The sequence below is a fragment of the Tympanuchus pallidicinctus genome, unplaced genomic scaffold (assembly GCF_026119805.1).
Source record: "Tympanuchus pallidicinctus isolate F22 unplaced genomic scaffold, pur_lepc_1.0 scaffold16, whole genome shotgun sequence".
In the NCBI taxonomy this organism is placed as follows: Eukaryota; Metazoa; Chordata; class Aves; order Galliformes; family Phasianidae; genus Tympanuchus; species Tympanuchus pallidicinctus.
The window spans coordinates 24,357,866-24,385,659 of record NW_026294679.1 but is presented as its reverse complement, the minus strand read 5'-3'; the positions used below and the strand labels follow the sequence as shown (position 1 = coordinate 24,385,659).

Here is a 27,794-nt window from a genome sequence, read left to right as displayed (position 1 = left end):
AGTTTTGGGAGAGGGGTTCCCATCCTGTCCAGCAGCGTTGGTGTAGGGATGGCACTGGTGAAGGAAGGGCAGACATCAGGTCCAGGGGTCAGGGCTGCGTCCTGCTCGCTCGGTGCCATCAGACATCGGGAGGGGATGTCCGGAGCTGCCCCAGCATCGTGTGGCGGGGGCCGTTCCCACCGCGTTTGTGCTGTTTTCTCAAATGCTTCTGAATGGAGAGGCTGTAGCGCAGAATTTCCCAAGTTTTTGTTTGTTTGCATTTTGCTTTTCCTGTTCCACAGTAATGCAAGCCCCAGCAGCCTGCATTGTCCTTCCCATTGCTGGAAAAGACCATTTCTGTAGCGCTCTTCCTCTCCTCGCTCGCGCTGCCTCCTTCCCCCCGCAGGGCCGAGAGCTCCGTGCCGCACGAGCTCCGGGAGCGGGCGGGGCCGGGGCGGCAGCAGAGGAGGAGGAGGAGGAGGAGTGGAGGAAGGGGAGGCGCCGCGGCCATCCCGGGGCGCCGCATCGCTGCGTGCGCGGAGCCGCCCGCTGCAGCCGGCAGGATGATCGCCGCCCAGCTCCTGGCCTACTACTTCACCGAGCTCAAGGAGGACCAGGTCAAAAAGGTAGGGTTCAGCCTCGAGGAGGAAGGGCTGCACCCCCGCCGCAGCCCAAGTGCCTGCTTTTTTTTTTTTCTTCTTTTTTTTTTCTTTTTTTTCTTCCTAAATTATTTATTTTGCTGCCGTCGTTGCTTTGTTCCCATGGCCACCCCGCTATGGACGACACAACCGTGAGCCTCACCCAGCCCGAGCAAGGCGAGGTGGGCACGGCTGGAGTTGATGGGGATGGGTGCAACCCCAGGGGCCGTTCCTGGCACTGGCATCCTTCAACAGGGGACTGCTCCTCTCCGGGCCGCCGTGAGCATCCATCGCTCAGCAATTGCTTGCAGATCGTTTTTGAGTTTCATCTCGCCGTGTCTTCTGAATGTATAGGCGGCGATGCTCGGAAGGGAGAAGTTGCTCTGTGGGTATTTTTGTTTCTTCTCCTGCATTAAGCAGCACGGTTGGCGTAGCAGCCCTGTGGCGTGATGCACAGCACGGGGTAGATACAAACATGGCAGGGAGGTCCTGGCCGAGCACGCTGCAGGGCTGGCGGAGCAGGGAGCCTAGGGCTGGGGATGTGGGGATGCAAATCAGGAAAATAATTGCAAATGTCACCAGGCCCCGCTGTGCTGCCGGGCTGACGTCACGGAGCAGAGGCTTCCCTTCCTTTCTGCCACCTCCTCCGGCGCTGCTACGTGACCCACTCTGCGCAGCCCAGTGCCCACCAAAGGCATCCATTCCTACAGTACTGTGGGGAAGCCTCGGCCGTGGCATTGACAGGGCTGCTCTGTGGGGCTCACCCTGCAGGAAGAGCCATCTTCTCTCTGGGGCCCCTGCCTGTGCCCGGGGGCACTGCCCTGCCCGCCCTGCCTGCCTGCGGTCCGTTCCTCCCTTGCATCAACCCAAGCAGCACCCCTTTTGCTCCCCATCTCCTTCCACCATTTTGCCTTTTGGCTCTTCCATTCTGCAGCTCTTGTGAGGAGCTGGAAGGCCTTCAGGGCCTTCAGCCCCTGCAGTAGCAGCTCCTTGCTCCCAAAGGCCCTTGTTTCCCTTTCCCATAGGATTTGTGCACGCTGCAGCCAATGCTGGGCCTGTGTGCCTGGGTGAGGCCTCCCCTGCCCGGCTGTGCTGTTATATTTAGCAACCCCAGATAAGCGTAGGGTTGCATGCTGCGGTGCTGCGTGGGGAGGGCCGAGAGGAAGCATGTAGGCCTCCACGGTACTCCCGGGGGTTATTTATTGCAGGCTGGTTTGGCAGCACGAGCTGCTGATGGCTGGTGGCATGGCAAATCATTTGGCTGGGGAGCAGGGAGGCATTCTTCGGTTTGGAAACTAAAATGAAATCCAGTAAGAGAAAAGCAGGCTGCCCATTCTGGAGGACTTCAGACATCTGCTCCTGCCTCCATGACTTGGGGCAGGTTTTGAGCCCCTTCACTTGAACGTCTTTAGGTAGAGTCTCTGTGCTGCTCAGCCCCTGTGTGACCCTCAGGCTGGTTCCAGGCTCGTGGTTCAGGCTCCCTCAGCCTGAGGAGCAGGGTCTGCTGCTTCTGTGTTGCTGGATGTTAGGCACTCTCTTACGTTTTAGAGGAATTTTGGCCCCACCTTGCAGGTTTTGGAGCATTGTACAGGGCGAGTCACAGCAGGCAGGAGGAGCAAGGCAGTGTGTAGGGTGCTGAAGGACACACAAAGCCTTGCACACTTGCACATGAGCCTGCTGCGCAGGAGCAAGCAGGTGACGTGCAACGCCATGTACTACCCAAATAGGGTGGTTTGACTGGGTCGTGACTGAATGCTTTGGTCTCAGCAGGTTTGTGCCTGCTGAGCTGCCTCTGGAGTGGGGAGCACTAGGTGTTGCCTGATTATGCCCTATCAGGGGAACGGTGTCTTTTTGTCGTGTTGCCTGACATGAGAAGAAAAAAATCTTTTGAGACTGACACCAAGATTATTAACCTTGAAAAGAATGTGATGGAACAGGACATAAAATGTCGGTATCAAGAAAACCCCTGGAGCTCTGTCCTGTTGTGTAAAGGCTTTTCAGAAACTGATCTGATAAACAGTAAGGTTGGGATGGCTGATCTGCCTGTTGTAACATGTGTGGCTCCTGGTGAATCTTCCCAAGGAGCACAGATCTGCAGGAAGGTGTTGGCATGGGGATGGGTGTTACACGAAGGCTACTACGCTGGTACAAAAGATGTTAATGATTTCCGAAGTTATGGGAGTGCCCTGCTCTTGGATGCTGCTGGCAGTGTCTGAGTTATTGGCTGTGTGTTTCATAGAATCACAGAGCCACAGAATGGTTTGGGGTGGAAGGAACCTCAAAGCCCACCCAGCCCCTACCCTTGCCATGGGCTGGCTGTCCCTCAGCAGCTCAGATTGCCAAGAGCCACATCCATGGCACTGTGCACCTCCAGGGATGGTGTACCCAGCTCTGGGCAGCAGTGCCAGCTCTTTACCACTCTCTGAGTGAAGAATTTCCTTCTAACACCTAACCTGAATATCAGGTCTTCTAGTTTACAGCCATTTCCCCTTGTCCTATCACTATCAGTCCATGTCAAAAGTTGCTCCACTTCTTGCTTATAAGCTCCTTCCAGGTACTGAGAGACTGTTATCAGGTGTCCATGGAGCCTTCCTTGTCTTCCGCAGTGTGCGTGAGGATGCGCCCTCAGTGCTATTTATTGCATTACCCACTCACGATGATCCACACCTTCCCATGGGGCTCCTGCAATATTCCAAATTTCAAACAGCCCTTTTCTCCCAGTACAGAGAGTCTTTTTTATGTGACCAAGAAAAATTACCTATGTGTGGTTTGGATGATGAAATCCCATTTAAAAAAAAAAATGTTTGCAAGTTCCATCTGGCTGTTAAAAAACATTTTAAAAAAATGGAAATAAGGAAAGCTCCTGGAGGCTTGCACAGCAGCAGTGAGGGAGGATGCCCATCCTGGAGGCAGCTACATATAGCAGTGTTTTCCGCCCCTTGCTGCTCGCACTGTGTGCAGGGCCGTGCTTGGCAGGCTGCTACCAGGAGTCCCGCTGTCCCTGCCGCCCTGCTGCCACATCCCTTTGGATAAGGCTGGGATTTGCTCTCTGATCGGCTTTGGCCATGAGCAGAGTGGGGTGTTATTAAACCTCCCTCCCGTAATCCAGCCCCCATCTCCCTGCCCAGTTATTCACTGCTGTTTGCTGGGGGTTTTCCCTCAGAGGAGTGCTGCTTTTCCCTTTGGCTGTCCTGATGAGATGACTAACCCTTTTCCTGCCTGGGAGAAAATAGCATTCCCCCTCCCCTCCCTCCCCCCAAACTAATACACAGGAGCTATTTTGTTTTGAAGCATGGTTCTGTCCTTGCCTCCCCTCTTCCCTGCCCCATGAGTCCCAGCAGTGGAGATGGCCTCAGTATGATGCTCCTAGCCCAGTGAGGCTGACGGCTTTCACTGGCCTTTCAAGGGGAAACCAGAGCCCTGCCTCCCATTTTCCCCACTGCAGGAGAGCAGCTCTAGGAGCATGGGCTTGCCTGGTCGTGACTGTGCAAACGCTAAAAGCTGCACTCACAGCTGGGTAAGGTGGAATTCAGGGCCTCAGCCCTGTTTTCAGAAGGAGAGTGCAATGTTCTAAGGGGGTATTTTCATGGCGTGATGCATTAGCGTAGCTGTCACTGGGGGATTTGGGTGATGGGGCCTCTGAGTGGCAGTGTGGGCTGCTGACAGCCATGATAGCTCCAGTCCCCTCCCTCCTTTAAAAGGGAATAACCTCGGGCTCTGACATCACTGCTGAACAGGCTCTGCTAAAAAAAGCTCTGGCGGCATTTGCAGTGGCAGAGAGAAACCTTCCTGCAGCATGGCACCAGCCTCAGCACCCGTCTGTCCGCACGGTGCTTGGTGATGTGCAGAGTCTGCTCTGCCTGCATTTGCAGCCCCACGTTTCAGCCCCCAGCCCTGCTGTTCTGGATCTGGCTGGTGCCAGCTATGCCCCCTTCCTTGGCTGCACAAGTGCCTCTCACTGGAGTACATCTGGTTTGGGTTGATACACTATCTGGTACTGCAGAAGTGCTTTTTGCAGAGCAATCCAAGTGGCGCTGGGTTTATGACCAGCTTAGGTTCTAATTACATTTTGGCTGTCTGTATTTCCTTCATGTTTGGCATTATCCATCATTTCCTGTATCAAAGTCCCAGGTATATGGAGTGTTTACATATATACACTTCTCAAGGGGTGTTTTCTTGTTGCTCCTGCTGAGACGTAACATCAGCTGGGAGATGAGTGCTCTTGAGGCTTCCACAGCAGCAGAGGAGAGGCAGAGCCCCGACACGGAGGTGTGGCTTTGAATCAGGTGATTCTTCCAGTTTTGCTGAGGACATAAAACATGAGCAGGGCTTTATTTCCTCGATCCTGCTAAGCTACGAGCAAAAGCAATCCCAGAGGTATGGCTTCAGTTTGGACCATTTGTGTGCCATTTGCAGAATCATGTTTCTGAGGCAAATAATAAATGAAGGCATGAATAGACTGGCAGCTTAGATGGATGGAGTGGATCATACATTTGGCAAGGACTCCCAAGGCTGAGTTGTACTTCTGAGGTGCAAAGCGTCTCTCACTCTTCCTGGCACTGAAGATGGCTGTAACGTTATAAAAGCAACGTTTCCAGGAGTCTGGAAACATCTCCTTTTTCCAGGGTGATGAAGTTCCTGTCTTGGGAAACCAGAAGGGAGAAGTCAACCACTTTTAATTTGACGTTTTGTGTTGAGGAGGAAGGCTCAACCTGCCCACAGCAAAGTTCTGCCTCTCCCCAGCCTCTGGCTGAGATGGTTTGCAGCAGCACAGGGAAGGTACTCTGGAAGTCAGGAATCATCTCTCAGCTATTAACATAGCACTGAAATTGCTGCAGCGGCTCCTTAGCAATTGAAGATTTCAACACAAGACACCTTGGTGTGCTGCAGCAATGCTTGCATCCCCCCACATAGGACAACAGAAATGTTTAGCTGTGGTTTTTCAACTTGTGGATAGTCAGGAGAGATGAGAGATGGAGGAAGGCTGGCAGTAAAGGTGTGAGGCTGTGAGTAAGCTTTTTCTGTGGGATAGGGAATGCAGAGTGATGTGGGGCTGGGCCTTGCCTTGGGAAGGCAGTAGGATGGGTTGGCTTCAAATAATGCAAGTCATAGCACTCCTACTTGTTCCTTGGTTTTGTGTCAAAAGACAAGGCATGAAGTGCTCAACTGTGTTGCTGGCTTGGGCAGGGCACCAGTGCTAAGGACTATCCTTGTATTATCTGTGTAATTCAGGAGCAGTACCTCGTACAGCTCTGCTTGGACACCTTGGGACATCCATGCTTGTGTTCATCTCTCTCCACAGATCGATAAATACCTTTACGCCATGCGGCTCTCTGACGAAACTCTGATAGACATCATGGCTCGCTTCCGGAGAGAAATGAAGAACGGCCTCTCCAGAGATTTTAACCCAACAGCTACAGTGAAAATGCTCCCTACCTTTGTAAGGTCTATTCCTGATGGCTCAGGTAAGGATCTAAGAATTTTCTTTATTGAAGATGGTGTGCTTCATGGGATACCTGTTAGAAATGGTCCAAAGCACTACTGAGAGTAGTAGTTGTAATTGTCTGGTAGATGGAAGTCTTTGATAGCTCTGCTGTTGTGTTCTTGCCACCTTATGCTTTTTTAACTTGAATGCAATTTTCTGTTTAAAAAATAAAGATAGAACAAGCCCAATTCCTGCATCTCCCTTGATTTAGCACTGTTAACTGTTATGTTGCAATGTTGTGTGGAAATTTGCAGCCTGTTGAGAAAGGCAGCCATGAAGCTGCTGCATGCAGCTGGGTAATGGGCAGGGCTTGCTCTAAGGGACTGCAGGAGAAGCAATCACGTGCAAGTGCTGCTATAGTTTTGCGGATTGTTCCACAGTATGGACTGGGGATGTGGTGTGGCATGGGGAAAGGGGCTCTGCCTGGTCCCTCCTGCTCCTCTGGCTCCAGCATCTTTGTGGTATAAAGTGTAGATTCACTGTTGCTAGTTGAGTTTCTTTTCCTGAAATAATCAGAGAGAAAACTGTCACTTAACATACAGAAAGCTTTAGGTTTTGTTCAGAGCGCTTCAACCTTTTTAATGCAGAAGGATAGCTCTTACTGAATATTACCTTGCTATGAGTCTGGCTGGAAATCAGCAGCCTGATCTGTCAGTTTGCTGCCAGGGAAGCTGTTTCTGAAGTGCAGGATTTGTTTGAAGTATGGACTGAGGTGCATTTAGGCTTGAAAAAGGGCCATCTGGCCCAGTGTTGATTTTTCATTTATTTATTGAAGGTAATGGTTTACATTCAAGAAACGATGCCCTGTAACGATAAAGCTTATTCAGGTATTTGGCTTAATGAGGTGCTCCTGGTAAATGTTTCCTTCCAGTCTTGTCCCTATGAAGGTGAGGGACTGAATCTGTGATGCAAACACCCGTAGGAGAACTGCATGTGCAATTTGGATGTGTTCACATTTTCAATGACATCTTCAATGGTGCAAAGCAATATTCAAAGCTTCAGTGTTCAGAAGCAGGAAGACAGGCACTGCGCAGCCCTTATCTCAGCAAACTCTGAGTTTGCCCATGTCTTAGGCAGTGTGAAGGCTGCATTGAAAAGCAGTGCAATTCTAAGGGCTGGTAGAAGTTATGGGCTCCACTGTCTTTTCATTACATATTCTGTAAACAGGCTGTTGCTCTTTGTAATTTCTCATGTGGTGGTTGTTTGCTGTGTTAGACCACAATATTGCAAAACCAATAGGGCTTCTGCTGTGTGTTTGCCTCTTTTGGCTGTTGGAGGGCTTTGCTGAGTGGAGCAGGGCTCATGGGGTGGTGGGGTTATGCGGAGGAACTGTGAGACTGGAGGAGTCATGGCCTGATGTTGGACAGTTACCTCAGAAGTGAGTTTGAGTCTGCTAATCCTCATGGTACATTGCATACCCTGTGTTTTGGCAGCAGTGTGGAGTCAGACAGCTCTAAGAGCTGAGGTTTGAAGCGGCATGACACATCAATAGATATTGATCTTCCCAGCTGCGAGAGCTCTGTCATGGTTTTGTGATTTTGGGCTTTCGGTATTCCACATCATAACATCATGTGGGGCACTGGGACTTTAACTGTTAATGCTCAAGTCCTGGGTACCTGCCCTGAAGAGAAGAAGAACTACATTCCCCAGGGGACCTTGTGGTCAGGGAGAGGAGGTTTAACTCCTGGCAAGGTCACCTGATTGCTCTTTCTCGCCTGCCCTTCGTGGTGGGCGCTGCTCCCGTCTCCCTGCTGCTCAACTGGACTGCGCATCTCACCTCAGCGTTGTGGTGAGGCCTATCCACCTTTCAGACATTCTCTCTCTCATTATATTTGATTTATTAGCTTCAATTCTGATTATATTGTATTATAATGTGTTATCTTGCATTCCGATAATATACTTAGTAAATTAGTTTGTTTCTCCTCAGATCGTTGCCGCTGTTTTTAATTATTTTGGGGTCCCCTGTTTCTTTTTTTTTCCGGAGGCGCGGATCTGCGGATCCCTCCGCCCCGCTCGTCACGGAACCGGGCCGAACCAGCCCGCAAACCGTTGACAAGCTCTTTTCATGTAGAATTTAGTTAGAAGTGGAGAAATGATGATGTTGGGAATGGCCTTCCCATAGGCATAGAGTAAAGTTGGAACAGCCTTAGACGCAAGCCTGAAGAGTGCTGTGGGATGGAATTGGTGATATGGAAGGTAGCTGGGGATGAAGCTCATCCCACTTGCAGTGCAGAGTACTTCTGGCACTGCCAAAAAGCACAAACCAATAAAAAACAAGGGTGAGAAAGCACTGCGTGCCTGTGCTGCTTCCCTCAGAGCAGCCTGGGTGAGCCAGGGATGCTGTGTACACATGCAGGTGCTTGCAAATAGCCTCAGTGATTAGCTGCAGCCTGGGCACATATAGCTGTTTGTTAAGGTGTGCTGCTGCTTCCCCAAATGCTATTCACAGACTTCAGTGATGGCTGTCTTTGTTCCCTCTTTGATAAGAGAAGATAGCAGGAGCACTTCAGTCAGATGGTATTTGCCTTACTCTCCAGGAGATACTGACAGTGTGGTTTCAAAGATAGCTGGATTGATCACAGGGTTGTGTATTTGGCTTCAGACCTCTGAAATCCTTCCCAGTGCAGAGGGGGATGGAGGCACCCTCACTTCTGCCCTGATTCCTGGTGAGGTGCTTAGGAGCTCTATGCAAGGGCTTGCAGATTCAAGTAACTCCTGCAGCAGCACAGGGCTCTGCATGGTGTGTCGTGTTGCCGTTTCTCTGACTTCTGTTATGTGACTGTAGATTGTAGTGAATCTCTGCTTCTAGGGGTGGAATGGGTAGCTCCTGCTTAACTATGTTTCCCTGTAATCTGTTGATTTCAAAGCAGAGCACAAATCAGCCACTATTTGCTGCTACTTGCCAAAGTTACACAGGCTTACTTACAACACAAGGCGGGCTCATCAGTGCTCTGGCATCCCTTCGTTTCCTCTTCTTTTTCCAACATCCTTTCAGCTTTCTCCTGAGATCCTTGCTCTGCCAGCTTAGTCATGAGATCTGGATACAAACTGCCCGCTCTCGGTTCATTCTTTCTGGATGAGCCCTCACTGCAGTTACCCATGCATCAATGGCAGCCATCCTTGCCTTTGCACCATGTTCATCTTCAGCTGGGGGGAACTGGGCTGATGCTCTGTGTGGATGCCATACAGCTAAAGACTTGCTTGCCATAAGCACTGTGCATTTCTCTGTGCATTATTTTTTTCCCAAGTGTGTGTTACATGCAGTTTTTAATCACCTGTGTCTTGTTTTCCACATAGAGAAAGGAGATTTCATCGCTCTGGATCTCGGCGGTTCTTACTTTCGAATTCTGCGGGTGAAAGTATCGCATGAAAAAAAGCAGACAGTACAAATGGAAAGTGAAATTTATAATACACCTGAAGATATCATGCATGGCAGTGGGACACGGGTAAGTGCCTCTTCCTTATGACTCCTCCCTAAAGATTCACTGCTTTCACTCTGCACTTTTTGGAAAAGAGCGCAAGAATGACCGGAGCATCTTAACAGTACCACGCATGGATGCCCTACAGCTCTTTGTCAATGCTGAGAATAAATAAGCTGTAGTTAGTAACTGAGCATTCATGCCTACTGCTGCTCTGCTGTCATTGTGCAGGAGACTTTTGGCCTGACACTGTGCAGGAGCAGATTGGCCCAGAAATAAAAATTCCAGCGTTTGTAGTAAACTTACCTTCCAGAGATAGGAATGGAAGGCAGGAAGACGACTTAGTATTGTAGGCAAATGGCATGACCAACCCTGCAATTCTAACACAGTTGAGACTGGATGGAGGAACAAGAGGAACACTAAGGAGAAGCTGAGAGAGGAGTCAGCTCTGCATTCTTTCCTGGGCTTTGTTGTGTTTGTGTTTTGGTTTTTAAATATCCCAAGGCTATTCTGCTGTTGGGAGGCAGCAGCTTGGAGCTCAGGCTGATAGATTCTCTCATAGTTTTTTAACTGGGAGAGGGAGCAAGGATGGCTTCCAGTGACTCATGGTGGGCAGTACTTCTGGTATTTAACTAACAGGAAAAAGAGGGCTGGCCATCATTGAAATTGCATCCAGATCGTAATTGTCTTGTGACAATATGCGACCACGACTGAAATGCTTGTTGTGAGACTTGACCAGGAAAACATGGCAGATGCCTGGGAGGCACACAGGCAGGTGATGATTTGGTACTTATGAGTGATGCACATGGCTGAGGTTTGTGAGATCTTTGAGCTAGATTAGTGGAATACTTGGACTGAACTGCCTGCGCAGGGTAGGCTATGAAAATGTTTTTCAGCAGACTGTGATTAACGTTGGTGAGTTATACTCTTTTAGCCTAATATATAATCACCTTATTGAAGGGATTGCTATTTGTGGCTTTGTGCCTTGCTGGTGCAGTATGTTTTGATATTTCCTACTTCATTGCATTCAGAGTTCTACTTTTCCCCATCTGTCAGGTGTGGCCTGACAGCTTTGACAGTTTGAGACAGTTCCCTGTCAAAGTCAAGGGCAAAACTCTTACTGACTCCTACAATGTAATAGCAGGTCTAAAATTTGTAAGAAGTCTGTGTTCTGCGTCAGCACAACAAATGGGAGCACGTGTGATGCTTGATTTCGGTTTTGCTTTCTGTGTTGGAGGTAGGTTTTGAGTTTGTGACTGTTCTCCAGATCTGAAGGTTTCCTTGCTCCTTTTAAGTCCTCCCTATTCAGGAGTCTGAGCCTGAGCTCAGGTCTGCAGCTGCCTGCCAAAGCCTGCTGGCTTCCCACTGAGTGCATCCTTGAGGAAACCTCTCAGGGCCCAACTGAGCAGGCAACGTCATGGCCAGAGTCTTGGCCTGGTTGCTTAGTTGTGGTTAGGTGGGGGTCAGCCTCTGCTCCCCCACCTGTTAGGTGGGTGAGGGTGGACTGGGGTTGGGCTGGGTGTGCTGAGAGGACTTTTCCAACCTGAATGATTCTACAGTTCTATCTATGATACTGCTGGGCTTCCAGGACTGCACACCTGGGATTTGGACTTTTCCTCCATCTGCCTGCCTCACTTATATGAAATCCTCAAGAACTTGTGATGTTGCCTCTACTGTCCTGGCAGAACTGGTTATTTGTGAGAAGTGGATGTTAGTGTGGACATGGGAAGCACACAGATGCATCCTTGAGTCTTCTTAGGAAAAAACGCATTGCGCTTAATGGTAGCAAAATCAATAAATGCCTCCCTTTTTTTCCCCTTCTTTTGAGCAATGCCTTTATTCTGTGCTTTACTGAAAGCAGTAGCACACCCAGAGCATGCATTATTGAGCAGACACAGCTACTGTAACATGAAGAATGTAGCTAATAGTTAACTGGATTTGCCCATGCATGTTTTGGGTTGGAGCGGTGCGCGCGTGGCTTGCTGCGTGCCTCCTGAGTCACGGAGTGCTGCCTGCAGCCTGCCTGCCTGCTGACCTGCAGAAGGGCATCCCAGTGGGCTGCCAGGACCTGCACAGCCAGCTGCACTGAGAATGCTGAAGGATCTTCTGTAGTCAGACTCATGAAGCATGCCCTGTCTCTTCTTGACATGGTCGTGATTTGTTGCATAAGAGAGGAATTTTGCAGCAATGTCTTCAGTCAGTATCTGTTTCCTGCTCTCCAAACTCCTGAGGGGTTTACACTTGGCCCCTGGCTGTTGTCGGTAATTCTGCTAGCAGCTGGAGCTTTAATGAGATTGAGTATGTAGCAAGATACTTCCAAATGAAAAACAAAATAGAGATGTAGGCTGTTGTTATTACTGTGTGCCTCCCGAAGAAGCCGTCGTGTCTTATTACTTCACTGAGTGCAGAGTGTCCCATGCTGCATCACTGTGTACCCAGCAAAGTGGCCTTGATCTGCCCCAGACAGCAAAGGGCAGCCTCTTCCCTGGGAAACCACCATTGCTGGGCTTAATCAAATTAGATCTCGTTTTAGGAACGAGTTAAAGGTGTTCTGTTAAATCGTAAGGTTGCACACACCACTCACTGACCCACTTCAGACAGCCAGACATTCCTCTTGGTGTTCATGATCGTCTGTAGTGCTCTGCTGTCTCTGAGACTGTAAATTGTTCTCAGTGAAGCTGCAAGGGCTAATTGCACCCAACAGATAGCTTTTGGTACTCCCTTCCAATTATCCCCCTCAGTGTTTTAAATAACACAGGACATGCACACGGCCTGGGAATATTGCTGTAGTTCTGACAGTAACATCTCTAAAAATCTGGAGTAGCCCTTTTCCCCTTTCTCCTCACATGCTGTGGAAGTGTGCCCGCCCTCAACCTGTAACTCTAATCAAGGCGCTTTTCTGCTTTCCTTGCAGCTTTTTGATCATGTTGCTGAATGCCTGGGAGACTTTATGGAGAAACAACAAATCAAAGACAAGAAATTACCGGTTGGGTTTACCTTTTCTTTCCCGTGCAGACAATCTAAGCTGGATGAGGTAAGACGACTGCACACCTTTCTTAACATGCAGAAGAATGCAATGAAATTAGAATCCCAGACAGGTTTCATGTTTTTGGAGTAAGTGAGTGCTGTGCTTTCACTGTCAGATTGGTATTTATGCTTCTGTGCGAGGAAGCCAGTTAGCAGATGACAAAGAGGCATCTGATGTTTTATACTGCCTCTGCGGGAGCTCCTCAGGGTTGTGGTTCGCTGTGTAAACACAAGCAGCAGGTTTGCAGCCTTTCACCTCTGTGTGGAGGAGAACTGGGAAGGGCCCATCCTGCTGCTGAACTTCCCAAGTGCACACACCAATTCAGCTTGGGGTCTTCCTTGCAAGCAGTGGTGCTGAGCCATGCCCTCCTGTATATGCTGCCTGGGAGCAACATGCTTTTGCATGCAAAAAAAACCAGCCTTGCACGGAGTGACTGGTGTGATTCCCATGACAAGTGTGCTACAATATTTTCCTTCTTTTGCTCTTTATAGCGCAAGTGACTCAGCAGCCTCCTGGTGCAGCATTGCTATGGCAATGGTGTAGCAAATAAATGCAGGGAAGTCAACCCCATGCTGCACCTTTAGTAAGAAGTTGTGCTGTTAGAGCCTGACCCGTTTGCTAGCTTGCAGGGCTGCAGGCACCCTGGTGCACATCTCCTAGTGTTGGCTCTGAGCAGGGCCGGGTGAGGCAGTGCTGATTACATTTCACACTGCTTGAGCTGTGCGATGTATTTGAACCATGCTGTAGATCAGGATTTTTAATAGAATTTATCATATTATACATGCTTTTTGCTGAGGTTCTTCTTTGTTTAACTTTAAAATCTTGTTCTCTTGCCTCATTTGTTCTTATTTTCATCCTTTTCAGCATAGAAATTATTTTCATGGTTAGACTTTGTGTCTAAGCCTTGGCTATAATGACTTTTTATATGTGTACATATGTTAAATATACACCTAATCCCAGTACTTACCTTTGAGCACAGGTACATACATAGGTGTTCAAGCATTTTAACCCTTGCTCCATTTCCGATACTTCCATTTAAGAACAGAGACCTGTGGTTGCTGTTGAAGAACAAAATCTTGTTTTTAAAGGGAAAAAAGTAAAATTGACTTGCCTTTATGTGGCACTGTCCTAAGGTTGCTCTCTTGTTTCATCAGGGTATTCTGATAACCTGGACAAAGCGTTTCAAAGCGAGTGGAGTGGAGGGAGCAGATGTTGTGAAGCTGCTTAACAAGGCCATCAAGAAACGTGGGGTAAACTGGGCTTTGTTTTGTTCTTTTTTTCCCCTCTTTTAAACTCTTCATCATAGCAAACTGCTGTTTCTGTGTCACAGACCTCTGTTCACAGCACTGACTTGAGCATGTGGTGTGAGTGATGGTGCACTTGCATGTAGACGTGCTGTTTGCTGGGAAAAATGAAGTGATCTCACCATTACTGTGTGGAAGCTGTGATGCTCCTTGTAGCACAAAACTCAACTACTATGTTGTGGCTTGTTGCTGGCAATCTTCAGCAATTCTATCACCCTCTAAAAACTGAGGAAGTGCTGCCCTTTGGTTCCAGTTTTTCAGCAATACCCACACATTTCATTCCTGAGAAGCTGCATGTCATGGTTCAGGCTCCCCTGCAGCAGCTCAGCAAAGTTGTGCAGTAGGCTGACATGGGAGAGGAGCAGAAGAGAAGGGGAGTTTTATGCTCAGTGAGCTGTGTTGTTCCTTGCAGTTTCTCTCTGCTGATTTTATGGAGGGTGATGGTAACCAGGTTGCTGATTTTAGACAAAAAGGCTTTGAGCATGAGATGGGATGAATTTGGGCTCATACAGTGAGATGAGTCTGCCTCTGCTCCTAGGTAATAGCAATAAGGCAAGAGGTGATGGCCTCAGGTTGTGCCAGGAGAGTGTCAGGCTGGGCATTAGGACATATTTTTCCTCAGAAAGAGCAGTGATGCAGTGGCACAGGCTGCCCAGGGAGGTGGGGGAGTCATTGTCCCTGGAGGTGTTGCCATGGAGATGCGACACTGAAGGTCCTGGGCAATGGGGTTGGGCTGGGTGAGCAGAAAGAGCTTTTCCAATGCTAATGATTCTGTGATTCTATGATTTTCCCCTCTTCCTGGTGGAATTAGTTCTGAGCAAACCAATGACAAACACAAGCAGTGTTTTCCAGAGAAGCCATATGTTACAAGTACTGTTTTTCCTCCATCAGGACTATGATGCAGATATCATGGCTGTTGTAAATGATACCGTTGGGACTATGATGACCTGTGGTTTTGATGACCAACGTTGTGAAGTTGGCTTGATCATTGGTAAGACACATTTCTGCTGCAGAATTCATATGGCTTTTTTCCCCTTTGCCTGGTGTGTTTAATTAGTACTTTCATGGCCTTTCCTTAAAGGCACTGGCACCAATGCCTGTTACATGGAGGAGATGCGGCACATTGACCTGGTGGAAGGGGACGAGGGCAGGATGTGCATAAACACAGAATGGGGGGCCTTTGGTGATGATGGCTCACTAGAAGACATCAGGACAGAGTTTGACAGAGAGATCGACCGTGGATCCCTAAATCCTGGCAAGCAACTGTGAGTAAGGCGGTTACTTATGAACTTTTGGGCTTCATTTGATGTGTGGTATGGTTCTGGCAAAATATTTGCTCTCACCAGAAACAGGAGATGGTGGTGTGGTCCAGGCATGAGCACATTTTTGCCTGCAGTTGGCCATCTGACAGGATGACTGGTTGTTCCCTGTGCAGGTCGGTTTTTGTGCCTCTTTTGTCTTTGCTTCAGAATTGCTCCTTTAGCAGCCCTGATGCAGATAGGACCCTTCTGGGAGGAAGGATATGATCAGAGTTACCAAAGTCTTGATTAGGGCTATGAACTCATTAGCTTCAATTCACAGCTTATCAACGCAGCCCTACCCGGAGCCAGACTATTAAAGTTAACTCTTGCTGCTTTTCTTTGCTGCATTGTGCTCCCTTTTCCACTCATGTGAATCTAGAAGTTCAAGAAAGCCTGACTTTGCCTGTGCCAATGCAAACCACTGTCTGGTGTATGTGGTGCAAATGCATAGCTGGTCTGTGCCTCTTGGTGTAGCCTGTGAGCTCATGGCTGACTGCTGCTGCCCTCTCCTGCAGGTTTGAGAAGATGGTCAGCGGGATGTACATGGGGGAGCTGGTGAGGCTTATCCTGGTGAAGATGGCCAAGGAGGGACTGCTCTTTGAGGGAAGAATCACCCCTGAGCTTCTCACCAAAGGAAAGTTTGAGACAAAGCATGTTTCTGCCATTGAAAAGTGAGTACTCCCTTCTGCTTTGATTTCCAAATGACTCTGAATGTTAATTTTCCAATCTCTCTTTTTGCTTTGTTGGGGAATGAGCTGAACTGGAGATGGCAACCGTCCTTCAGCATGGGTGCATATTGAACATGTGAGGATCCACAGGAGGCAGTCAGCACCCTTTTCTCGAAGCCACCAGTTCCGCTGAGCTGAGAGGCAGCAGGTTTCTCCCTGTGTGTGTTTTGGGAGGCACGATGAAAGCCTGACCATCCACGCTGCTACAGCTACTGTGCTTTACCACTCACCCAGCTTGCAAAGACCTAAAAGTTGCTACCCTGCAGCTAAACGTGGGAGTGAATTGGCTTAGTGCCTCCTCCCAAATACTTGTGTTGCTTCTTGCTGTATCCACGGGATTGCTGGGCAGCAAGAAAACAAGTGTGACAAGGCAGAGCATTCAGTCTCGTAGGCAGTGCTGGGTGACCTCTGAGCTATGTGCCGGTTGGTTTCTTACAGTGTCATCACCCTTTCGGTCAGTGCTTACTGGCTCTGTCCCCCTCGTCCTTAAAATTCACATCACTGGGGTATTTGTGCTGTAGTGACTGGGCCAGCTTTTCTCTTTGAAAAGCTTCCGATTTTGGTGCTCGTGTACCAAGGGGAGTGCAATGAGAGCAGTGCCAAGGGAACAGGCAGTGACTCCCTGCAGGCTGTCTAGTCTGAACAGCTTTCCAGTGAATGTGTGGGTCCATTCGTGGTGGTCTCACATCCATGTGGAGCCAGTGTAGTGATGAACAACAGTGAGAAAAATGTAGATATTGAGAAACTTGGTTATCAAGAGCAAAATTAGACCTGAAATTCTACCTCACCGTCCAAAGAGCACTTTGGTTGTAAGTAGGGGGCACATTCCTGTGCAGCTTCAAATTTCTAGCTGGTGCTAACTACTTGCGAGAGTGCTTGAAGAGATGTATGGGAGTGTAGTGATGGCAGCAAGATATACACCTCCTGTTTTTGTCTTGGAAGTGACTGAGCTGTATACAGGAGTGAGTTTTGCCAGAAACTTTGCTTTCAGGCTGGGTTCTAGCATGGGAAAATTGAGTGTGAGAGGCAGAAATTCATTGATGTTGTAAAAGTCTGAAAAGAGAGCCATTAGGATGAATCACTTAGGCAACCTTCACTCGGGGTTTTGTTTTCCACGCAGCTTGATTGAACGGGTGCTGGATTAGCTGTGCACTCAGACCTGTGCTGAGTGGTGGGGCTGGTGCTTCCAGCTCCAGAGAAGCTGGTTCGAGTCTGAAGAGTTGGTCTTTCTAGCCCCTTTCTCATATGCTATGCAGGAAGATATGTGGCTGAATGTGTCTCAATACTGTATTTTATAACCTAAGGAGTACTCATTACTACCCTTTCTTTGTAGGAGCAAAGAAGGTTTGAACAAAGCCAAAGAAATCTTAACCCGTCTGGGGGTGGAGCCGTCCCACGAGGACTGCATAGCAGTCCAGCACGTCTGCACCATCGTGTCCTTCCGCTCGGCCAACCTGGTGGCCTCCACACTGGGTGCCATCCTCAACCAACTGCGGGATAACAAAGGGGTTGGCCGCCTCCGCACCACTGTGGGCGTCGATGGCTCCCTCTACAAGATGCATCCACAGTGAGTTCCCTGCTTGGCTCCAGCCACAGGTTCTGTTTTGCAAAGAGTTGGATGTGTAATCCCAAGATGTCACCCAGACTGGATGTGAGATGATGAGGTGTCCAAAAAATGGGTGTGGGCCGTTCAGTCTGAGATGGGGATCTTATGGGAAGGAAACCTGCCTTTAGTTGAAGAGTGAGATTAAAAACACCAACCAACCAGCCAAACAAAAAGACAACAAAAAACAACACCCAAAGATAACAAAGCAGCCAAAACCCCGAAGTAATTGGATACTCCAATATCACTGAAAGCTATGTAGTCTTTGAGTACGTATTCTCTCATAGGGTCTCAATAGATGTCTCGGAAGGAGACTTCATTTACAGAGTCTTCAGCTGTGCAGATGGGTTTGGCTTTGAGGAGGACCTACATTAAAGTACTTAGGATTTCAGGAGGAAAGGGACAGTGAGGAAGAGCGCTCTTCCCTGGCAGTTTACCTTCTTGAAAGGCTGTAGCTCGAGATGCCGGGGCCCGGTGGGGAGGCAGCACAGAGGATGAACTCGCAGCCTCTCCCCGCAGGTACGCTCGGCGCTTGCACAAAACCACCCGGCGCCTGGTGCCTGACTCAGATGTGCGGTTCCTGCTGTCAGAGAGCGGCAGTGGGAAAGGGGCAGCGATGGTGACGGCGGTGGCGTACCGGCTGTCGGAGCAGCACCGGCTCATCGACGAAACGCTGGCTGAGTTCAAGCTCACCCATGAGCAGCTCCTGCAGGTGAAGAAGAGGATGAGGACAGAGATGGAAGCAGGCCTGAAGAAGAAGAGTCACGAGACTGCCAAAGTGAAAATGCTGCCCACCTTTGTCCGCAGCACACCAGATGGCACAGGTATGGGAGTACCAGAGCTGGAGAAGAGGATGTGGCTTGGATGCGGGGCACCCAATGTGAGCCATCTGCAATGAGATTTGGGTTTGGTGAAGGGTGAGCAGGTCTGTTGTAATGAAAGAGAAGACTACCTCAAAAGAGAAAATGCCAATCCCGGGCAGGGCAGCCTGTGCTACCCTTGTGCTGCAGGCAGCCCAACCCCATGTCTTTGCTTCTTGTTCTTGAAATGCACACGCACACATATTCTTTTACAGAGAATGGAGACTTTCTGGCACTTGACCTCGGAGGGACAAACTTCAGAGTGTTGCTGGTGAAAATTCGCAGTGGTAAAAGGAGAACAGTTGAAATGCACAACAAGATCTATGCAATTCCTATAGAGGTGATGCAGGGAACGGGAGAAGAGGTGATTATCTGTATTTCTCTTCTACAGCACTGCTGCTTTTTGAAGAACAGTTGTGTGATGTGCAACTTCAAATACTTGACTCTTCTCTTTAAAGCTGTTTGACCACATCGTTACCTGCATTTCGGACTTCCTGGATTATATGGGAATAAAAGGTGCACGGCTTCCTCTTGGCTTCACGTTCTCCTTCCCTTGCAAGCAGACCAGTCTGGACGCTGTGAGTTCCTTAATTTTCTTGAATCTGCTTTTGTGCTTATGCTAGGCCTGAATTCTCTGCTTTTGGATCAGCCATTGGGCACTTACAGGGAAGTCGTAAGAGGGGAGGGTTCATGCTCTGACTATGACTAGTAGAGCTCCTCCTATAGTTTTTTTTTAAGGCAGTAATGCAAATGCTGGTTAGCCCATGGCCGTGATAGATAAGAGCATTTAAATTTTCCATGGTGGCAATATGCCTTTTTTTAATGCAACATTTTTTTTTTTCCAATCATATAAATGCACTGGACTGTGCTACCTCCCTGGTTGTGTGAGCAGTAAGCAGCACTGGCTCTGTCCCCCCTGCTGCCAGAGCCCTTCCCAGGCTGATCTGGTACTGCCAGATGAACCAGGGACTGCTGTAGCCTACAGTTCCTGTTGAATTCCTCTGCTGCCATGTATCACCACCAATTCCACCTGTGCAGCTGTTAATAATTTCTTGTTCTCTTAGCAGTTTCTTTTGTTTGTTTTTGGAAGAAAGATACATTGTCTGTTGCGTTCTTTACTTTTTGAGTTTGTCGCGTTGCTGCAGTTTGGGCAATAGCTCTGTCTCCTGGTGTGATGGCTTTGTAGCGAGCTGTGCTTTCAAAAAAAAGTAGTTTCTGTCTCAAACTAAGATGTCTGATGTTTTCCTTTTTCGTTTTAACTGTCTTCTTCTGTCTTTGGGCATGATGCAGAATGATTCACTCATTAGCAAGTGTTTCTGTCCTGGAAGTCTGGAGACTGAGCATGGTTAGTAGTGTTAGATGCAAATTCCAGAGATAACAGAACCTTCTGTAAAACTGCACACTAAAGCACTTCACATTTCGAATGTATATGCAGGGAAATTATTAGATGGAAGTACTCAGTGATGTTCCCTTAGGAGGATATGGGATTTGGGGCATTCTGCAGTACATCAGGAAGTGTGATAACCTGTTTGCTTTTTTTGTAGGGTATCCTTCTCAACTGGACAAAAGGATTCAAAGCTACAGACTGTGAGGGAGAAGACGTCGTGTATTTGCTAAGAGAAGGAATTAAAAGAAGAGAGGTGATTTTACTTTTCCTTCCTCCTAATTCTCCCTCCCCTGCAGGGCCTACAGAACTCCTGGTTAGGCTGGCTCCCTCTGGTGGGGTTACTGTGCCTCCTGCCTTGCATGGAAGGTCCAGACGCAGCTACTTTGGTGGCTTGTGGCTCTGCTGGCCACATGTCCTGGTCACCATAGAGGGCAGTCTAGGAGAAATGCGAGAGTTCAGCCACCAAACTGCAACTGCTGCTGAAAATGGGCCGTGCTGGGGAATTTCTTCGCTTAGTTGGTTGTTGTTTTTTTTGTTTTTTTTTCCCCAGAGGCTTCTGACTTTGCTAAATTGAACAGAGCTTTCAAAGCAGTTTTCAAACCCTGTGGCGATTGCCACTGCATCAGAGCACTGAGAAAGCAGGAGTATTCAATGTAGTGCCTGTAGGAATGCTTCTCAGTGCACCCTAAATGACAGGCCCCTGTAACACTTGTTCTTTCAAAAGCTTCAAGCAACTTAACTGATGCTTTCTAGTAAGGGAAGAAAATAACCAGAGGACAGTGTGAAATTTAGCTGAGTTTTATCAGCAAGTACTGCTAGATTTGCTATTGCACTATTGAAATACAGAATGACAACAGCTCTCTGCTGTGTGCCTGTATACAAGATCTGTACTCAACTATGCATAAGCCAAAGAGAACAGCTGGAAAAGTACTTCCTTCTGTTGTTACAGTCTTTAGTAGGTAGAGTATGCAAGGTGCTGTCTCTGCTTGCTGGAATGTTAACTTCTGACTTTTGCACATGTGAAATCAGGCCAGTACTTCCAGTTGTTTGTTTTGGTAGTGTCCCTTTTGGTGCTGCCTTTGGTGTGGGGGGTTTCTCCAAACCCAGAGTTCTCACTGTTATTTTTTTCTTTTCCCAAGGAGTTTGACTTGGATGTAGTAGCTGTAGTGAATGATACAGTGGGCACAATGATGACTTGTGCTTATGAAGACCCAAACTGTGAAATCGGACTCATTGTGGGTATGTTTGAAATACTTCTGTCTGTATTCTCATTGGGATATCCCTGTGCTTTCCTAAAAATATGCCATTTGTGCACACAAAGGAAGGTTCTGATTGACAAAATGCATCTGATTGACAAAATGCATCTGCTACCAGCTCCCTTTCTGGCAGTTGAACAGCTGAAATCACAGAATCACAGAATAGCCAGGGTTGAAGGGACCTCAAGGATCAGGAACCTCCAAGCCCCCTGCCACATGCAGGGCCACCAACCTCCACACTTAATAGTAGACCAGGCTGCCCAGGACCCCATCCAATCTGGCCCTGAGCACCTCCATGGACGGGGCATCCACGACCTCTCTGGGCAGCCTGTTCCAGCACCTCACCACTCTCGTAGTAAAGAACTGAACTCCATAGGTGTCTGCTGATGCCTTTGCACATGTCATGCCTGGGCTTTGGCTGTCCTTATGGCATGGATGGTGTGAATTCACAAAGTTCTCCAGAGAAATTAGTTCTCTGGGCCTTGCCCAGTAAGAAAGAGAAGGGATCAAAGCATCTGTGAGCTTAAACAATGCTTTCAAATTGGCTTTGAGGAAGATAAAATATTACCAATTACTCCTTCAGACAGCTGGAGGATGTCCAGGATGAGTCAGCACAGTGCAGTGTGGGTAGGAAGCCGTGTCTGTGCCGCTCCACCGCTGACATGTTTGCAGGGGGAGTTCCCTGCAGGAAGGGCATGACGTCCTTGGGATGCTGTGAGCATCCTCTGTCTGTGCTGTAGCCCTGCCAGACACAATCTGCAGCTGCTGTCTGCGTGCAGAGCAGGGGCTTGGTAGGTGGCCTGGGATAATAAGAGCAAAAACCCCAGGGCTTTAGCAGCTCCCCATCCCCTGCTTGAATTGCTTTGGGCATTGAATACTTTGGAAACTGCCACAGGTGAGACTGGGTCTCTGCTTTTTGTCTGCTGGCAACAAGAGATCATCTACAGCCTGTCAGTCTGCAATTGAATTTTGTGCATCAGAAAATAACCCACCCAGCAAAACAAGCAAAAACTAAACAATACCCTGCCACTCGCCACTAAAATCTCTGGAGCTTTCTTTGCTTGATGCCTCAGAACTTCCTGAAGTTTTCCCTTCGCCAGATTTTCCCCCAGATTTCTATGGGCTTTGTGGAAAGTGACTGCCAGGAATTTCAATATTTTTTCAATGTTTTCTCTCTTCAGGAACTGGCAGCAATGCCTGTTACATGGAGGAGATGAGAAACATAGAGATGGTGGATGGTGAGCAAGGACGGATGTGTGTGAACATGGAGTGGGGAGCGTTCGGGGATAATGGATGCCTGGACGATATCAGGACAATATATGACAAAGCAGTTGATGACTATTCACTAAATGCTGGAAAGCAAAGGTACTGTGGGATAAATGCTGTGCTGAGAATAAGCCAGGCTGCCTCAAATGCTTTTAAGAGAGAACTGGATTTCTCCCAGGTCTCAGAAAGGAGAGGTCAAGAGTGGAGAATGACTGCAGCCGTTCTGTCCTGTGTGATTTCCTCCTTCTCTGTTTCTCTTTTTCTAGCCTCCAAGAGGGCAAACATCTCTCATCTTCTCTTTCTACTGTCTTTTATATTGGTAGTTGAGGTCCTAATCATTGCCAAGCTGTTCTGCAGCAGCATCTCTGTGTCTTCTTTACAAAGCCCTAAGTTCATTTTAACTACTATCAAATTCCTTTTCCAGCCCTTTGGGTAGGTAGAGCCCTTATGTCCACTGGATGTCTGTCCAGTGCTTGTTTGCTGCCATGGAACTGTGGTGCAGGGTTTTTGGTGAGAGTCTCAGGAGACTTCTGATTACTACCCTATTTCTCATTCCATGTTGTATGCAGTGGTGTCATGATGGCTTGTCATTCTTGTGCTCTTGATCTCAGTTCAATCTCTTTTAGCTGAACTCTCCCTGTAGAGAGCTCTTGGAGTTGCAGAATTACAGGATGGCTCGAGTACGTACAGACCTCAAAATCATTTAACTCCAATCTCTGGAGGGCTGAAATGCTCAGCCTAAACCTGCTGGCATGGTTTGGAGCTTAAAGCTAATCACTGTAATGCAGTTATGAGCTCTCTATCAGTTGCAGCCAATTCTTGTTTGAGGCAATTTTCTGGGTAATGTGGTACATTAGAGGACCTTGGCCCCATTTTGGGGACTCAGCTCTTGTGTGAGCGTTTCCCTGTGCCCTGCAAGAAAGGGCTGACAAGGAGTGGACCCAGCATGGCATTACTGTGGTGACACACATGTGCTGCCTCATGCCCAGACTGCTATTTTTCTCTGCAGCAGTGCATAAGAAAACTGTGCAAAAAAAGTAAACCTGCCTGGGAACCTCGGGGCTGTGGGCAAATGGGAAGGTCCCTGAGGAAGCTCTTGGGAGGCTGGAGTGCAAACAGATGCAGAGGGGCAGACATTGAGTGAGGCTTATGCAGTGGTGGAGCTGGCATAGAGTAAACAGCCATAGGAGGGAGGCTGCCAGGGGGAATAATTGATTCCAGAAAGAGTTGGGCACTCAGGGCCCTTACTGGGTACAAGCCTGGGAGAGCTCCTGGTATTAAATGGACTGCATGGCCTGCTTCCAGGTGGCTGCTCTGCTGGGCTCAGTTCCCTACAGGGCAGGAACCCTGCTTAGAGCTTCAGGAGGTGAAATAAAGGATGCATCACTGAAAGCACTTTTCACTAAGTGAAAAAGTGTTCAGTTCTCATTGCTAAGGGCACAGCTCGGTTACGGAGCACAGAATGCTCCTTTCACACCAGAATGATGCTGGAAGGGAAGGAGAGCCAAACAGACTCCTGTCCTCAGCACAGGGCTGCCCATGGCCGCATGGAGAGCCACTACTTGGTGTGTGCCAGGAGGAAGTCTGCGAGGGGAAAACATTCCCTCTCCGCAGACTGGGGCAGACCTGGTGGGAAACTAGGGTTTGTGTACTGAGTGAGAGGTTTGGAATGGCTTGGTTCCTTCTGCTGGCTTTTGTACTACTGGTTCTCTACAGGAAATCAGGTGCTGGAATTAATTGAAAAGCCCAAACCAGCCCTGGTCCCCTGGCTTGCTAGCATACAGGTCAGTGACTCTGGGAATGTGCTGACCATACCTCTTCACTTTCTTTTTTTTTTTTTAAACTTTCAAGAGGTATTTTGCAGCACTCCCTTAAAAATGCTGCGCTCAGAGTGACCATACCTTGTGACTTTGCTGTACTTTTCCTGCACGGAGCCACTGAACTTCTACTCAAGGTCCCATCCATGCTTTGAGAGGGCTCCCCAAGCTGGACAGTGGCTACAAGTTTTCCCCAGGTTCTGCTCAGCACTTTGCTAAGGAATGCACAGCAAACATCTTTCATTCAGGCACCATTTGTCTCTCTGGCAACAATTTTTCATTTCTTTAGTATGGGAGAAATATTAACTGTCATTAACAACTGCCTGCCTGGGCAGAAATGGACATGAAGAATATGTGAGGTACTTTTAGATGGACTCACAAGGTTTCCCACTGAGTGTTTCTGCTTTTTCTTGCCATAATAAATGACTGTTCTTTTTCAATTGGTTTGCATGTTTCATGCCCGGCCTGCATGTGTCCCTCTGTCAGGTGTCCCTCTGAGCTGTGCTGCTGTCTTTCCTTGCAGGTATGAGAAGATGATCAGTGGGATGTACCTGGGGGAAATAGTCCGCAATATTTTGATTGACTTCACCAAACGAGGGTTCCTGTTCAGAGGGCAGATCTCAGAGACACTGAAGACCAGACATATCTTTGAAACCAAGTTCCTTTCACAGATTGAAAGGTAAGGGCATCGCGTGGGAGGCTGTGCAGAGTGAATCAGTGCGGTAACCTGTCGTGGTGCTGCTGGCGGGGCCTGACAGTGGAAGCAGCTGTTGATGCAGTGAGGCTCCTGCCAGTGGCTCAGCTGAGGAAAGCCTCTAATGCTGTGTTCTTCTGCTCCCACAGTGACAGGTTAGCCTTGCTTCAGGTGCGAACCATTCTTCAGCAGCTGGGGCTCAACAGCACGTGCGATGACAGTATCATTGTCAAGACAGTGTGCGGAGCGGTGTCAAAGCGAGCAGCTCAGTTGTGTGGTGCTGGAATGGCTGCAGTTGTAGATAAAATTAGGGAGAACAGAGGCTTAGAGCACCTGGAGATAACGGTTGGTGTGGATGGGACTCTGTACAAACTACACCCACAGTGAGTATTCACCTCTGTGTTTGTTTTGCGACCTGTAGTGTGTTGCTGCGTGTCCTTTTCCCAAGTGGTTTCACTTGTTTGCTAGGATGAGAGCCAGGGAAAAGAGATCTTAATCAGGGTTGGCTGGAGCCTTCTAGAGGGTTATGAGAGGATCAAGAAAGACTTGGGAAGGACTCAGGGGCTGTGCCAAGCTGAAGGCGACACAGCTTGCTGAACAGGTTTGAGGCCATGTTGCAAGGGAATGATCTCTGACAATGACAGAGCAACTTGAGTGCCTGATGCTTCTCTGGGAGATGGCTCTGCTCATCAGGCAGAGGGGATGGAACACTAGGAAGCAGCGACAGGCGAAGGCAGGGGGTCTAGCACAGTTAGGTCCACAGGGAGGACAGGAATAGTGCTGTCTCCAGTGTAAGGAGGTAGATGAGAAGGAGAAGAGCATACAGTATCTTTTTTTCCACTTTGCTGTAGTTCTAGTAGTCCAGGTAGACCCGTATGAAGAGAGAGAGAGAGAAGAGACCTCTGCTCCCAGTCTTCTCACCCACTATAGTTTCCAGCATTTAATTGCCTTTGCTGTGATAAGGGGAGCACTGCAAAGGCCTGCAGCAGTGCTGTGCTCTGCAGGTGCTGCAAGACCTCCCTTGCCCACTGCCAATGTTTCCCTTTGCAGCTTTTCGAGGATTATGCACCAAACAGTCAAAGACCTGGCACCCAAGTGTGATGTGACTTTCCTGCTCTCAGAAGACGGCAGCGGGAAAGGGGCAGCGCTCATCACAGCAGTGGGATGCAGGCTTCGTGATGCCGAGCAGAACTGAACTCCACAACCCTGGCCTTGAGTCTGTCTCGTGAGCACCTTCTCCTAAAGCAGCGACTGCGTAGTCTGAACTGGTTTAAAAAAAAATAAAAGAAAGAAAAGAAAGAAAACAGCAGAACTCACTGCTTTATCGGGAAAAAAAATGCAACTAATGACATAAAAAGGATAGGATTCAAGATAGAATGTGTGCTGTTAATAATATCTCCTGTTTATGGACCCCAATCTGCATGTTTCTTATTCACCTTGTTGGTACCTTTCCCATCTGTAGGTCATGGAAAAAACTGGTCTATAATTTCCGCAGTTACAAAACAATCGGTTGTTGTCCGAGGTGAAATTCCCCCCAGTTGATGTGCGTTGGGATCTGCCACTGCGTCGTACCAAGTGTGACCTTTGCAGCTTCCCTGTGAAGTGCACTGCCAGCACGCTGACCACCATGCCTGGGTGCTGATGCTTTCTGTGAAAGGGAAGCAACAGTTCCCTCCCGCAGATCTACCTGCTGCTGTTTTGTTTAAGGCCACTTTGGAAGAATTGCGGTGTGTCGGCGCTGTGCACGCACCTAACTCTATAGTGGGATTTGACAACGCGACTTACTTGCTTTCTTGATGCCTGTTTTGTCATGGTAAAATTAAAGTAAACGCCCTTGTCCCACTGTTCTGGTTCCACTGGTATTTCCCCTTGCTTCTGTGAACGGTGTTGTGTTACTGAGCAAAATCTGTAACATTTTGGCACGAAATCCCTACGGAGTCCAACAAAGCAGCTAGTGATAGGGGTAATCCAAATCTTCAGACCTGGGAAATGAGTAAACCTCTGGTCCCTGGGCTGTGCTGACCTTCATCTGTTTAAAGAGTTCTTAGGAAAGTTATTTTTTATTTCTTCTCATTAGTTTAGCTCAGGGTGTGCGGCTGCCCTCCTAGGAATCTGCAGCTCAGTAGTTTCGCTCAGACGCGTACTTCTGCCTCTCGCCTTAAATGGGTATTTGCTTCCACACAAAGCTTTAATCTTTAGTACTGTTAAGCAGGCACTCAGAACACGAGCATTCAGCTAGAGTTTATGACCAGAAAGGAACATGAGGGCTTCGTTTTAACCTTGACGTTGAGGACCTAAACAAACCACAAAGACAACATCAGGCCCGGCTTATTCCAAGGACTAAAGCAATGACAAAGACCGTGTACACTTGGTGCATCCTGCCCTCTGTCGAGTTCGAGTCGATGCCATTATTGTATCTGCACAGCAGTCAGTTGCATTACTTACACTGAGAAGCAGTTAGGAAGGCAAAAGCTAAATAGCACTTGCCAGTCGCTCTGCTTTCTGCAAAGAGGGAGACCACGCAGCAGCGCTGAATTCCCACTCTTCTACCAAAATACATGTGAAGTCTCTGCATGGTTCTCCCCACTCTCTTCTCCCGCAGAAAGTAGCTGACAGCGTGCGGGCTGCTCCTCTTCGTCCTCTTGCCACCTGTAAGATTTGGATTGCCCTACCTATCGATAACATTTCAATATGCGTTATGGTGCACTGTGAGTGAATGTTGTAAAGTAACATGTGAGTCACAAACAGTCATTGCAGCTTTAAGTGTGTCTACCTGAAAAATTGCATGCCTGACTGGTTTTGCAAAGGTAGAGAGTCTTTTTATTTTGCACACTAGTAGCTCTGATACTAGTGTTACATGGTATTTGTGACAATATTAAACTTTCTGATGTGTGTTACCTGGTGTTTAGTGGTTCTTTCTGGAAGAGGTGCTGTTGGCCGCCAGCTTCGTGCTTTGGGAAGAGTTATTGTGCAGGGAGAGCCAGAACCTAATCCTGATAGTGCCTGGTTGTTTTCTTTTTTTTTTTTTT

At 48.3% G+C, this 27,794-nt stretch overlaps 1 protein-coding gene across 1 annotated transcript; it reads left to right on the top strand.

The window, feature by feature from the left end:
* The first annotated feature begins 462 nt into the window (after positions 1-462).
* HK1 (hexokinase 1) lies at positions 463-27,662 on the top strand. Its single transcript, XM_052678015.1, has 18 exons — positions 463-605; positions 5,920-6,082; positions 9,400-9,548; positions 12,436-12,555; positions 13,704-13,799; positions 14,745-14,844; positions 14,935-15,118; positions 15,670-15,825; positions 17,216-17,449; positions 18,005-18,309; positions 18,561-18,709; positions 18,804-18,923; positions 19,890-19,985; positions 20,872-20,971; positions 22,170-22,353; positions 24,595-24,750; positions 24,915-25,148; positions 25,816-27,662. Exons 1-18 carry the CDS (start codon positions 543-545, stop codon positions 25,958-25,960), a joined length of 2,754 nt encoding a protein of 917 aa, XP_052533975.1. The 5' UTR covers positions 463-542; the 3' UTR covers positions 25,961-27,662.
* The last annotated feature ends 132 nt before the right edge of the window (positions 27,663-27,794 follow it).

Bases quoted from the DNA above. Each gene is read 5' to 3' on its own strand.
- HK1 (XM_052678015.1), top strand. From the start codon at position 543: ATGATCGCCGCCCAGCTCCTGGCCTACTACTTCACCGAGCTCAAGGAG. The intron at 606-5,919 runs GTAGGGTTCAGC...CTCTCTCCACAG, and splicing joins AGGAGGACCAGGTCAAAAAG to ATCGATAAATACCTTTACGC. The intron at 20,972-22,169 runs GTATGTTTGAAA...TTCTCTCTTCAG, and splicing joins TGAAATCGGACTCATTGTGG to GAACTGGCAGCAATGCCTGT.